This window comes from Cervus elaphus, chromosome 23 (assembly GCF_910594005.1).
Source record: "Cervus elaphus chromosome 23, mCerEla1.1, whole genome shotgun sequence".
NCBI lineage: Eukaryota > Metazoa > Chordata > Mammalia > Artiodactyla > Cervidae > Cervus > Cervus elaphus.
The window spans coordinates 32,459,372-32,472,617 of record NC_057837.1 but is presented as its reverse complement, the minus strand read 5'-3'; the positions used below and the strand labels follow the sequence as shown (position 1 = coordinate 32,472,617).

Here is a 13,246-nt window from a genome sequence, read left to right as displayed (position 1 = left end):
AACATAAACTACAGACATTGGTTAATCCACGGACAGAGGAGCCTGGAGGGCTACCATCTATGTGGTCCAAAGAGTCAGACATGACTTAGCGACTACACCACCACCACATTGATTCATTCCTTATAGTATATACCACATTAATGCAAGATGTCAATAATAGAGGAAACTATATATGGGGGGATGGGTTATGGAATTCTTTGTACTACTGGCTCAATTTTTTTGTAAATCTAAAATTCTATTTTAAAAAACAAAGTACATTAATCATAAAACAAAAGCTGAAACTATAAAGAAAACATGAGATAGTTCTACTAAAACCTTAAAGAAGGAAAGTCTATAACTCAAAATTCTAAAATCCAGAAAACTGATCAATTCAGCTCTATAAAAATCAAAAACTTCTAAATGGGAAAAAAAAGTCAAATGAATAATGGAAAAAATATATACATGATTCATATAACAGATGAGGTATGTATAAAGTCCCTAACACAGATAATAAACAGTCAATAAATGAAAGACTTCAAGACCTAAGGCCCGTCAACTGAGGGTATGACTGTCACAAAACAAACATTGGAAGAGATCTGTTTCTTGACCTGAAGCCACCCTTCTAATCTGAAGACGTCTAGGTCAAAGATTACTCTTCCCTTAAAAAAAAAATCAAGACATATGTTATCAACCTCTAGTTAAAGCCCAAAGATAGTCAAAGTCCAGGTCCAGGAAAGGACAACGTAAAGCCAATGAAAAATATTTTTAACAAACTCTTTCCCAAAGGCTTATATTCGTATTTTTCACGAAATGTCAACGACTTATCATTTTCTTCTTCTAATTTTATGTGAATAAATCAAAAGACTTACTATCTAAGTAGATCCCTTAGCCAAGTACAGAGAAAAGTTTATCATGTTTTCCACTCTCAGTCAACTGTATTTTTGTCGAAGCAAAGATAGTTAAGATATAAAATAGCACAAATTAATCTGGATGTCAATTACAGAATATTAATTTTTTATTGTGGATAATCAATACTTACTCTCACATCTATTTCTTTATATATGAAGTTATAAACAAATCAATCAAAACTAACAGACAAAAGCTATTTATTATGTGAAGACACATTAAAGAAAACTGCTACTATTATTCTGAAAGTTCTCTTGATTTTGAACAGAGACTTTTCAGTCTATCATATGACCTCACTGGCTAAGTATTTTTCAGTACTTACTCAGACACTGGAACTGAACACTAAACATCATGTGAATATCTTACAAAGTCAGAAAAAAAAATTTCATAATTTTTTTTTAAGTTTTAAGTCCAGCATATTCAAACACTTCAGGGTGACAGGATATGTTAAGGAATTAAGTAATTACAAATGTAGAACAGTGAATATAATATGTTTATTGCCTATCAATGTGGGAAAATTATTTTTGTATTTGTATAAAGGAACAATAGAAAGATACAAAGGAAACAGAAGTGGTTACCTACAGAGGATGGGGGAGAGAAATAGGGACAGGAGTTATTTTGTCAATATTTACCTTTTTAAGTTATTTTAATGTTTGAGCCATGTGAGTATTTTTGAAACAAGAAAGTACATATTTCATATAAACATAAATATTTCTATAAATCAACAAACAAATACACACATATGTGTGGTTCAAAGAGGAAGAATTAAGGAGGGTTTTCTGAAAGACTGCTGGAACCATGTTCCTGGGTCACAGTTCTCTGAGTAAATGAAATTTCACAATAATTGGCTCTTCATTTCCCCTTAAAACTTGAGAATATTTTCCAAATGACCACAATTCCAAAACAGTTTACAAGAAAGAATTTTTTTTCTTTTAAAAAGAGCCAAAGGATTTTAAAATATTATTTTCTTAGGGGATAAAGACTTTAATGTAAGTTATTTTATTTATATACTAAATAATTCTATAATATATTGCTGGTAACATATCATTTTGATTAAAATAAACAAATCTTACAAAAACAGAAACGCTTTTCTTAAAGTTCCCTCCCCCTTCCCTAAATCCATCCTCTTAAATAGATCTGTACATTTCATAAAATCAAAGATTAACTCCAAATGACAATTTTTTTTTGACAATGTTTTTTAAAAAAAAAACCTAGACTGTTGCCTAGTACACAAATAAGCTTATGAATTGCATACTTCAACCTGCTCTATCTACACCAGTCTCAGGAAAACTCATGCCCACTTTCCCTTTCACACCAGTGACATGTTTCAACCTTTTCTAAAGCATACCAGGTACCCAGAGTACTTCACTAACAATCTACAATACATACGTTCAATATTCGTATGCTACCATCAGCAACCCATACTAAACATATCTAGGTTCCTAGACAACATAAACCAGATCTCCATGAGTTTTCCATATACCTAATTATAAAATGATTTAAAAAAATTAAAACAAAACTGTAAATGGTTACCAGGTTCAAGGGAAGAGGGGAATGGTTAAGTTGTTTGACAGGCAGAGTTCACCTGAGATGATGAAAAGTTCTGGAGATAGACAGCACAGATGATCTCATAGTAATGTGAATGTACTGAATGTCACAAACTTAGATCAAAGAAAATGTTTTCATGTATAATAATACATTTGTCTTTATAATAATGCAGCCATAAAATTTTTTATTTTTGTTACTTTTTATGGAGAAAGGGACCTAGGAAGACAAAAGTGCTGAGGGCCCATGAAAATAAAAATGTGGCCTTATTTCCTACTATATGCTTATTTCCTACTATGAAGTCATCAAGGCACAGCAAGAAGGTGAAAATACAACCAGATATGTATGTAAAACATCATTTTTAAAGAGAAATCACACACATAAACAAGCTTTGTGGGTCTGCATTTTTTGAACCCTAGTGAGACTACAATGGTATCTCAACTATTATATAGTCCTTTTCAAACAATTCTTTATTAACAAGAGCTAGAAAGAGCTATCACGTTTACATAAACAAACTGCGTGAAAATTAACATAATGAGACTTTAAAGGAACCAGAGAGCAAGAACTATTAAGGAAGAAAAAATAAGTGAAAAGGGAAAAGGAAGAAAGAGGAAAGGAAAGAAACATTAATAAAAAAAACAAAAAGAACCACCCCTCTATTTAAATTAGCAAAGCTGAGAACACTTCCCAGGTAAATTCACAGATTTGGCACAATGTCAATTAAAATCTCCAAAGGGTAACAAAATATTAAAGAAAAATACTGAGAGAATGCCCTCTAAAGTAAATATGAAAAAAATTTAAAATAAGCATGTATCTAAACCTACTGATACTAGATAACAACAAAATCAAATAAAATACAACTGTTTAAAGCAACAAATTAGTACATTTTAAATACATATCTAGGTTCTTAGACCACATAAACCTGACCTGAGGACAATATGGATGGAACCTTGAGGGCACTGCACTAACTGAATTAAGGCAGAGAAAGACAAACACCGTCTGATCTCACTGGTATGCAAAATCTAATAAAATCAAACTCACAGAAACAGAACCGAGTGGTGGTTGCCATAAGGCTGGAGGGGTGGGCAAGGGGTGGGCAAAATGAGTAAAATGGGCCAAAAGGTACAAACTTTCAGTTACAAGATAAGTAAGTTATGAGGGTGTAATGCAGAGCGCAGAGAGTATAGTTACAATACTTGGTTGTACGTTTGAAAGTTGCTGAGAGAATGCATCTTTTCACAGTTCTCATCACAAGAAAAAAATAGGAAATAAAATTAACAAATTTTTCTAGTATAATAATGTTAGCTGCAGAAAAACAAATTGATCTCTTTAAATCCTCACAACGTATCATATGGGATTTTTAGATGGGTTCAAATTTATTTTTTAACTAGAAAAATATGGAACATTTCTAGTCATGAAAGGGAGTTTGTCTTTTCATTTCAAGCCACTAACCACATTATTATAAAAAACATCTACAAAATGAAGAACACCAAACTAAAGATAAAATGAAAACTGATGGGGTGAAGAGAGGAGGGGACTTTCCAACTTCAATGCTAGATAAAAGCTTTATCTCCAAAACACACAGGGATGGAGCTAGGTGGATACATCATCCTCAAAAAACTGTCAGACAATATCACTTTAATCAAAAAGGAGCAGAGGCTTACCCCTTTATCTCCAAAACACACAGGGATGGAGCTAGGTGGATACATCATCCTCAAAAAACTGTCAGACAATATCACTTTAATCAAAAAGGAGCAGAGGCTTACCCACTTATCCACGCCCCAGATACTATTATAAACACTTTGCGTGTAGTAACTAATCTCGCACTCACCATAAACCCCCTATGAAAAAGATACTGTTTTTATTCTCAAGTAGCAAACTAAAGTTACTATGACCACCGGTGACATAGCTAAGCAGTCAGAGCAGGGTCCCAGCCCAGGCATCTCACCGCGGAGTCCATGCCCTCAACCACTAGGCTATTTGCTTTCCTCTGCATAACAAGCTACAAATCTATATCTACTGGACACATATAAATTACTATTACACAGGACAAATTTCAAACAAGAAAGGTTTTCACAGAGTGCTTTGAGGATTTAGATTTTCAGTCAATGGGATAAGGAAAGGCTTTATGGAAGAAATAATATCCACAGTGTGTCTGGAGGATATGAGACACCGCTGAGACTGGAGATGAGAAATATTCCCCACTGGAGGAACAGAGGGACCAAAAGCAATAAGAAAGGCTGAAAAGCACGGGCAACTCAAATATTTGAGTTGAAAAGAATGTGTTGTTGCTGTTTAGTTACTAAGTCATGACCGACTCTTTCGCAACCCCATGGACTGTAGCCCACAAGGCTCCTCCATCCACGGGATTTCCCAGACAAGAATACTGGAGAGGGTGACCATTGCCTCCTCCAGGGGTCTTCCCCATCCAGGGATCAAAAGTGCATCTCCTGCACTGGCAGGTGGATTCTTTACCACTGAGCCACCAGGGAAGCCCGTTGAAAAGAATAGTGAGTACAAAAGAAGTAAATGAAAAATAAATGATTCAGAGGCCTAAGGAGGTTACTAGGCTTAATTCAGTGGAAGGTAGGGGAGTAACATGGTCAGAGTTGTCACATGGCAACTGGTTATAAGAACTGGACAGAAAAAGACAGAAGGAAATGACAGAAGGTTAATTCACTAGTCTAAGCATGGTGAAGGATGGCTCAAGTAAAGTGCGGTCAACAGAAATAGAGAAAAAGGAATAGATAAGCAACATGCAGCAGCTCCTCGAACTTCAATTAAATTAAGGAAGCAACCAGGCCGGAAAGAACAAGATTGAGGTTACTAAAATGCAAAGACAACAAAGAGGATGGATGAGGCCACACTTGGAGGCCACAACTTTGGGAGCCTGCCAGGAGGAGCACATTATAGGCGAGAAAGATCTCAAGTGAAGGGGCAGAAAGGCCTTAAAGACAAACTTTCCTGCCTAATCTGACCAAGTTCAGGACTTAACTAAGGAGACTCTATGACATCAACATCATGAGAGAGATCATGGATCAAAGTGACAGAATTCAGTAAGAAACTAAATGCAGGGGTGAGCCTGAGGCTTTAAGCAGAAATGAGAATAACCTTGTCATTAACAGAGGTGAGGACAAAGGAGGGAATGTAGGTCTAAAGCAAAAAGGGACATGAGTTCAGGGTTCTAGGTGGTGAGATTGGGGCTTATAACATGTGATATTCTGAAATTATGCTGCATCCATGGGAGTAGGGCTTAAGTACAGAATCACAGCTAAAAATATAGAAGTCACATAAAGATACTTGGAAGCTGTGACAGAAAAAAAGAAAAAGTGCTGGGTAGAAAAAAAAGGGTCAGAGAAAGTTTAAGGAACTACGTCTATTTAAAAGGGATCGAAGAAGAGCCTGAGAAGGCACCATCAGAGGGTTAATACTACAACCAGGAGAATCCAGTATCATTTAGCAGCATGATTTTACAGGGAAGTATGTAAATAAGACAGTGTTTGTGCGGCACAAAGAGATAAATGTGGCTACTCATAACTGGACGTTATCAGCCCAGGAATGGAGAAAACCATTACTCTGTATACGCCTTGTAAACCACTACTCAGTTAATCCCCTTGCTGCACTGTTTAGAAAGCCCTGTATTACCAAAAAGTCTGTAGGCCAAAAAGTTTACAATTCTATTTCCCTAAACTGTCTCTTTCAGTATCAATGATTAGTTGAGTCGAATGTGCAGATGTGACAAAGAAGAAAAGAACACAGAAATAACCAAAAAACTTGGTATCTGAGAAATCAGTGATGACTTTAAATATCAGTGGGAAAAGAAACAACCTAAATATCTATCAACAGATGAGTGCATAAAGACTGGTGTGTATATAATGGAATATTTACTTGGCCCCAAAAAAGAATAAAATAATGCCACTTGCAGCAACATGGATGGACCTGGAGATAATCATACTAAGGGAAGTAAGCCGGAAAAAGACAAACGCCATGTGATATCACTTACATGTGGAATCTAAAATATGAAACAAATGAACCTATATATGAAATAGAATCGGGGACAGAGAAAACAGACTGGTGGTTGCCAGAGTGGAGGGGATGTGAGGGAGGGACGGAGTGAAGTTTGGGATTAGCAGATGCAAACTATTATACAGAGGATGGCTAAACAACAAGGTCCTACTGTGTAGCACAGGGAAACATATTCAATATCCTGTGACAAACCACAATGGAAAAGAATGAAAAACACATATAGGTAAAAGCGAATCCCTTTGCTGTACAGCAGAAATTAACACAACATGTAAATCAACTATATTTCAATAAAATTTCTTTTAAAAATCAGTAGGAAAAACTAGATTTTAGGAGACAAATATGAACAAGGGTGAATAATTAAATATTGACACTGTTACTGGTCATGCTGTCCCTGCTGTTACAAGCAGTAACCAAATGGGATGATTCCTCAAATCTTGCTAGTGAAAACATTCTTTTTTCAAACCAAATTGTGACTCTAGTAATAAGCTTTACCTTCTAACTCCGGTTTTATTCCCATTAATAAACAGGATGAAAAAATAAAAATCCTTTGAAACCCTGCAACACTTACCCAGTGCGAGACTGACCGACTTTATCACAAATATCCAAAATGAGGCCCCAATCCTCAGCAGTATTCATTTCACTGGTTGCTTTCTCTGTATATTACAAGAAGAAATTGCAGAAACATTATTTCTAAAAAGGCTTTAAGAGGTAAATGACTACATTCAAATTACCAAACTGCAGTATAACCAAGTACCAACAAATCACAATAGCTGTCAACATCTGGTTAATGAATATTTAAGTCTGTCTTTAAAAGGAGGTGGGGCACCTTTGTTACCTATCACAATTATTTTCCCCACTTATACTTCATTTGTTTGTTACTTGGTATTTAAAAAAAAGGGGGGGCCACTGATTTTTTTGTTATAAAAATGCACATACACACAGGTCTATCCCTATCTGCACACAGAAAGACCAAAATAAGGAACTCTTTCATTATCAATAGTTAATAGTTAGCTTCACTAACTATTTACATAGTTAATTCTTAGCTTTACTTGCCCTCGAAGGAACATGACAAAGAACAGGTCTCTATCAAAATGTTTCAGAGAATCAAATTAACTATTTGTTGAGTTCGGATTCTGAGAAGTAGAGTGGAGGGGGCACTGAACAAAAGAAAACCAAGGTTTAACTGAAAATTTTCCCTTAAATCTTGACAAGTTAAAAAAAAAAAAAAAGGTACGGCAGATTAAACCAAATCATTAATTTAGGCCCCTTTCTTCATTACAATAAAGGAATTTTAATGAAAACACACAAGGATAAGGAAAACATGAGAAGCAATAACAGCAACAATATCTCAAAAGCTACAGAACACTGATCCGTGGCAAACGACTGAGAAGACCCAAGAAAGGTGAACCATGTATTGTTAGTAAGAAAAAAAGCTGAAGAACTAGTCTGTTGAATCCTCAGGAAATTCAACTACTGCAATTGAGAATGAAGAAAAAGAGCACTTCCGAGGTAGCAAAATGGGTTAATACTGTTTGAAATGTAGGCAGTCCCTATTTCCTCACTCAAGGGCTCTAGCAATCACTTCCCTATTCCGAGAAAATGAGTGATGGCTTATTTTCTGTAGGTAAAGCAAATTTTTTCTAGACAGGGAGACACCAGGTATAGTTGAGACTTAGGCAGCAAAAATAAGGATTTTTTTTTCCAGTTTTCCAGTCCAGCAGGTAAGCATGGAAGTATTCACTTCATCCTAACAAGTAAAACACCGAACAAAGTGAAAAATCAACAACTCTTCTTAAAGCCCTCAGAAGTAAGGTCACAAGGCAAACTGATGCCCCCAAATTAGACATACAGATAGACAGATACACAGAACCACAACTTAATAGAGCAGAAGCTCATGAACACAAACATCACCAGGAAGCAGTACCAGGGTAGGAGAATCTACACTGAAACTATCAAACTGCTGAAGGCGAAGTGTGCACAAGTCTGAGTTAAAACGCCAGAGAAGAGGCGGCTTAGAACACTTCCCATACTTTTGTGAGTTTCAATTCCACCGTTCTTCCAGGTTCTCAAGGTGAACATCACAGAAAATTTCCCCTATTTTTCCAGCAAGGGGAGAGAAACTGACCATTCTGAAATACACCAGAGTATTCTCTTCCTAAAAAATCCTACCCTCAAGAGAAATTATTTTATCAGTCCTAACCAACTAGTGTTTTACCAGAGATTAACCTAACTGTGGGACCCCAAAAGCTAGCTTGTTCCAGCCTTCCATGTGGGAGAAGGGGAATATCCAACTCCAGCCCACTGGAGCCATCCCATCCCACCGATGGGATGAGCAGGGGATGGACACTGAGAGGCATGTGAGAATTCACACCCCAGGGGAGCGAGGCTCACTGAGCCCAAATCACAGGACAGTCGGCACCTGATCATCACACCACTAAAGGCGGGTGTCCCTTCGTCTAGTACATCACATCCAGCTGCTGGCAAGCCACACTATAAGGCAAAGAGCACAATTGGAAGGGCATCAGAATAGTATCAGAACCAAACTCCGACATGAGAAGGATGTTGGAATTATCAGACCAGAATTTTTAAAGAATATGATAATATGCTAAGAGCTCTAAATGGAAAAAGGAGGTAATATGCAAGAACAGATGGACAATGTAAGCAGAGAGATGGAAATTCTAAAAATGAAATACTAGAGATCAAAAAATAATATAATATAAATGAACATCCTTGGATGGGCTTATCATCAGTCTGGACACAGCTGAAGCAAGAATCCCTGAACCTAAGGACATATCACTAGGAATTTCCAAAACTGAAAAGCAAAAAGAAAAAGTGACGGGGGAGGGGGCCGGGGGAGGGGGCCGGAGCAGGTGGCGGGGACACTGGAACAGATTTTATCCAAGAGCTGTGGGAAACCATAAAAGCTGTGACAAAGGAATCACTGGAATACTAGAGAAGGAAGAGGAAAAGAAAAAGAAGAAATATCTGAACCAAATATGACTCAGAATCTCCCCCAAATTAATGTCAGACACCAAACCACAGATCCAGGAAGCTCCAGGAACAGCAAGTACAATAAATGTCAAATAAAGAAACAAACCCCCTGCACCTTGGCATATCATATTCAAACAGCAGAAAATCAAAAATAAAGGGAAAAAAGAAGCCAACAGATGTAGAGAATGGATTGGACACAGCGGAGGAAGGAGAGGGCGGGACAAATCGGGAGGGAGGGTAGCACTGCCGTCTGTACAGGACCATCTATCTGTAAGAGAGACAGCTAGCAGGCAGCTGCTGAGTATCAGGGGGCTCCACGCGGGGCTCCGTGATGATTTAGAGGGGTGAGACGGGGGGTGCGGGGTGGAAGCGAGGTTCAAGAGGGAGGGGATACATGGATACATTTAGCTAATTCCCGCATGCTGCTGTATGGCAGAAACTAAGACGGCATTGTAAAGCAATTATTCTCCAATTTAAAGCTATTTTAATTAAAAAAAAAAAAGAAGCCAGAAGAAAACATCTTACCTATTCAGAAGTAAACAATGATTATACCTGACATCTCAGAAACCATGCCAACCGGGAGAGAACGGAATGAAACAGTATTGTGAGAAAATAAGCACCAGTCAAGGATTATATATCCTGTGGAATTATCCATAAGGAAAAGACACAGTCTTTCCCAAATAAAGAAACATCAAGGGTATCTGTTGCCACCAGACTGGCCCTGCAAGAAATGTTTCAAAAGTTCTTCAGGGAGCATATAGGAGACATGCATACATGAATGTGTGTGTGTGTGCAGGCATATGCATAAATGAAATGAAACACAGCAAGGACACCAGGAACAAGAGAGAGAAATTAGGAACATGAATATTTTGTTACTAGAAGGTGAGCTGTACTATCACTGAAGTGGTACAATGTTATTTGAAAGTGAACTTGGACTAGTTGTAAATGCATATATATATTGTAAACTCTTAGGCAGTCACAGAAAGTAGAAAAAATATGTATAACTAATATGCTAAAAAAAGAAAATGGAATCATATAAAATATTCGATTAAAACTCCAAAGGCAGGTCGAAGAGTATCAGAAACAGAAATAAAGAACAAGGGTTACAACTAGAAAATTATAACAGATATGGTAGATGTTTATCCAACAATATCAATAATCACTTTAAATGTTAATGGTCTAAATATAGGCAAAGATTGTCAGAGTGATCAAAAAATGAGATACAATTAAATGTCAACTACAGACAACTCACTTTAAATATAAAGACACACATATAAAGTAAAAGGATGGAGAAAGACAGAGCATGCTGACACTAATCACAAAGAAGTGGGATTAGTTATATTAATGTCTGATGAAGCCAACTTTGGAACAAGGAAAATCATCATGGACAGAGGCATTACATACTGGTAAAGAGGTCAATTCTCAGAGAAGACAACAATCCTTAACATACATGTGCCTAACTAAAGAGTGTCAAAATAACTGACACAAAAAATCATGTGAACTCCAAAGAGAAACTAAGTCACTAAGTCATGTCCAACTCTTGTGACCCCTGTGGACTTTAAGCCTGCCAGGCTCCTCTATCCATGGGATTTCTCATGCAAGAATACTGGAGTGGGTTCCCATTTCCTTCTCCAGGGGATCTTCCTGATCAGGGATCAAACCCATGTCTCCTGCATTGGCAAGTGGGGTCTTTACCACTGAGCCACCAGAGAAGCCCCTTGTTTGTTTATTCTATACCTAAAACAAGGTTACTGCAGACTTACAGAAGTCTTTCAAGACCTAAAGTTCGTGTCACTATGTAACAACAACATACCAAGAAAGTCCAAAACACCTCAACTGATGCACTATGTCACCATCTGCACCAGTAGAAAAGATCTGTGTCTGGAGTATTTTCTCTTTTGCCTCTTTATTGGAATCCTGAGAAAGTCCACCAGGAAAAAAATGAAGCAAGCAAGATGCAGCTACAAGTGAAAAGAATCTCTGCTGCTGCTGCTAAGTCACTTCAGTCATGTCCGACTCTGTGTGACCCCATAGACGGCAGCCCACCAGGCTCCCCCGTCCCTGGGATTCTCCAGGCAAGAACACTGGAGTGGGTTGCCATTTCCTTCTCCAATGCATGAAAGTGAAAAGTGAAAGTGAAGCCGCTCAGTCGTGTCCGACTCCTAGCAACCTCATGGACTGCAGCCCACCAGGCTCCTCCGTCCATGGGATTTTCCAGGCAAGAGTACTGGAGTGAGGTGCCATTGCCTTCTCCGAATCTCTAGACTCACTAAATTATTTTAAATGAGCTTTAACCATGAGGGGATCTGTATTAATTCAAGAAACACCAGAGAGCTAAGAAAATTTTGAGCAAGGAAACAATCTGATCAGAGTTGGACTTCTGGGGGGAAAACATGAACCTGCTGCCAACATGTAAAAAATAGTTTGGAAGAGGGAAAAGAAGAAACTATAAGGAGAAACTTAACATAAATCTGGAAACAAAGTAAATGAGTTACTTTGAAAGCAAATGTTGAAATGCTGTTTAATGTGTTCTCACTGGTGGGAATGCCAAGATGGTAACAGTCAAATTGACCTGTTCAAGCTTCCATAACGGTAAATCCCTTAAAAATAACAATTTCTACTTTGGGTAATTCTTTGAACATTCATGTTTTCAGTCTAAATGCTCATAAATGCTAAACCTGATCATATAACTGGAATATGAATCCATAAGGGCCATAGAAACACAGACCTTTAATAACATCTATTTCAGTGTTTTTCTTTTTCAAATTTTACTCTTCAATGCAGAAACCCTCTACAAGTTAAATCTAATGCTAGCTACCCGGAGTCAGCACTCACTTCACAGGCTGAAGGTACAGGACTCAAGTCTCCCCTCACTTCAGACTCAAAAAGCAAGCTCTGGGCTTCCCGGCCACATGCATTCTGACCAACTGGCTACAGATTCAGGGGTTTCCACTATCCCCTTGGGTTCACTGATTCACTATAACCACTTACAGAATGAAGAAAATCACCTATAATTACAGTTTTATTATAAAACATACAAATGTCAACCAGCCAAAGAAGAGATATGCACAAGGCTGGGTCTGGGAGGATCTCAAAGGCAAAGCTTCTGCACCCTCAGGACTCTCATCCTCCTGGCACGTCATGTGGATCACCAACCAGGAAGCTCAGTGGAGGCTGGGTGTCCACGGTTTTTATTGGGGTTTCATCAAGAAGGTATTATTGACTGAATGAGGGGCTGCCTCCTGGAACTGCATCTCCAAACCTCCTCCTCCTTTGTGGAGGTCCAGTTGATAACATGTGACTCAAAGTGCCAGCCATCTAATCACAAGATTAGTCTTTTTGGAGGGATCAGCCCCCATACTGAGTGATTTTACTAGCATACACCAAAGTATCGTCCCAGGAACCCACCGTAAATATGAAAGATGCTCCTACCACTTGGGAAATTCCAAGGATTTAAAGGTTCCCTTCCCTGGGTGATCTGGGTTCGATCTCTGGGTTGGGAAGATCTCCTGGAGAAGGGGAAGGCTACTCACTCCAATATTCTGACCTAGAGAATTCCATGGACTGTATAGTCAGTGGGGTTGCAAAGAGTCAGATACAACTGAGCAACTTTCACTTTCACTTTTCCCTGGTGGCTCAGATCATAAAGATTCTCTGACTGCAATGCAGGAGACCTGGGTTTGATCCCTGATTCGGGAAGATCCCTTGGAGAAGGAAAAAGGCAACCCATTCCAGTATTCTAGCCTGGAAAATCCCATGGACAAAGGAGCCTGACGGGCTACAGCCCATGGGGTCGCAA

General features: G+C 38.2%; 1 protein-coding gene across 5 annotated transcripts in view; it reads right to left on the bottom strand.

Moving 5' to 3' along the window:
• Positions 1 to 13,246, bottom strand: part of STAM (signal transducing adaptor molecule) — a 61,415-nt gene that overhangs the window by 38,679 nt on the left and 9,490 nt on the right. For 4 of the 5 annotated variants that reach the window (XR_006336932.1, XR_006336933.1, XR_006336934.1 and 1 more), the window contains exon 2: positions 7,025 to 7,109. The exons of the other annotated variant lie outside the window; for it this stretch is intronic. Coding sequence is in view for 1 of the 4 variants with exons in the window: in XM_043883282.1 (XP_043739217.1) it covers positions 7,025 to 7,109 (85 nt within the window). In the remaining 3 variants the exon portion in view is untranslated. The remainder of the gene's footprint in view (positions 1 to 7,024; positions 7,110 to 13,246) is intronic. 5 annotated transcript variants of the gene reach the window in all.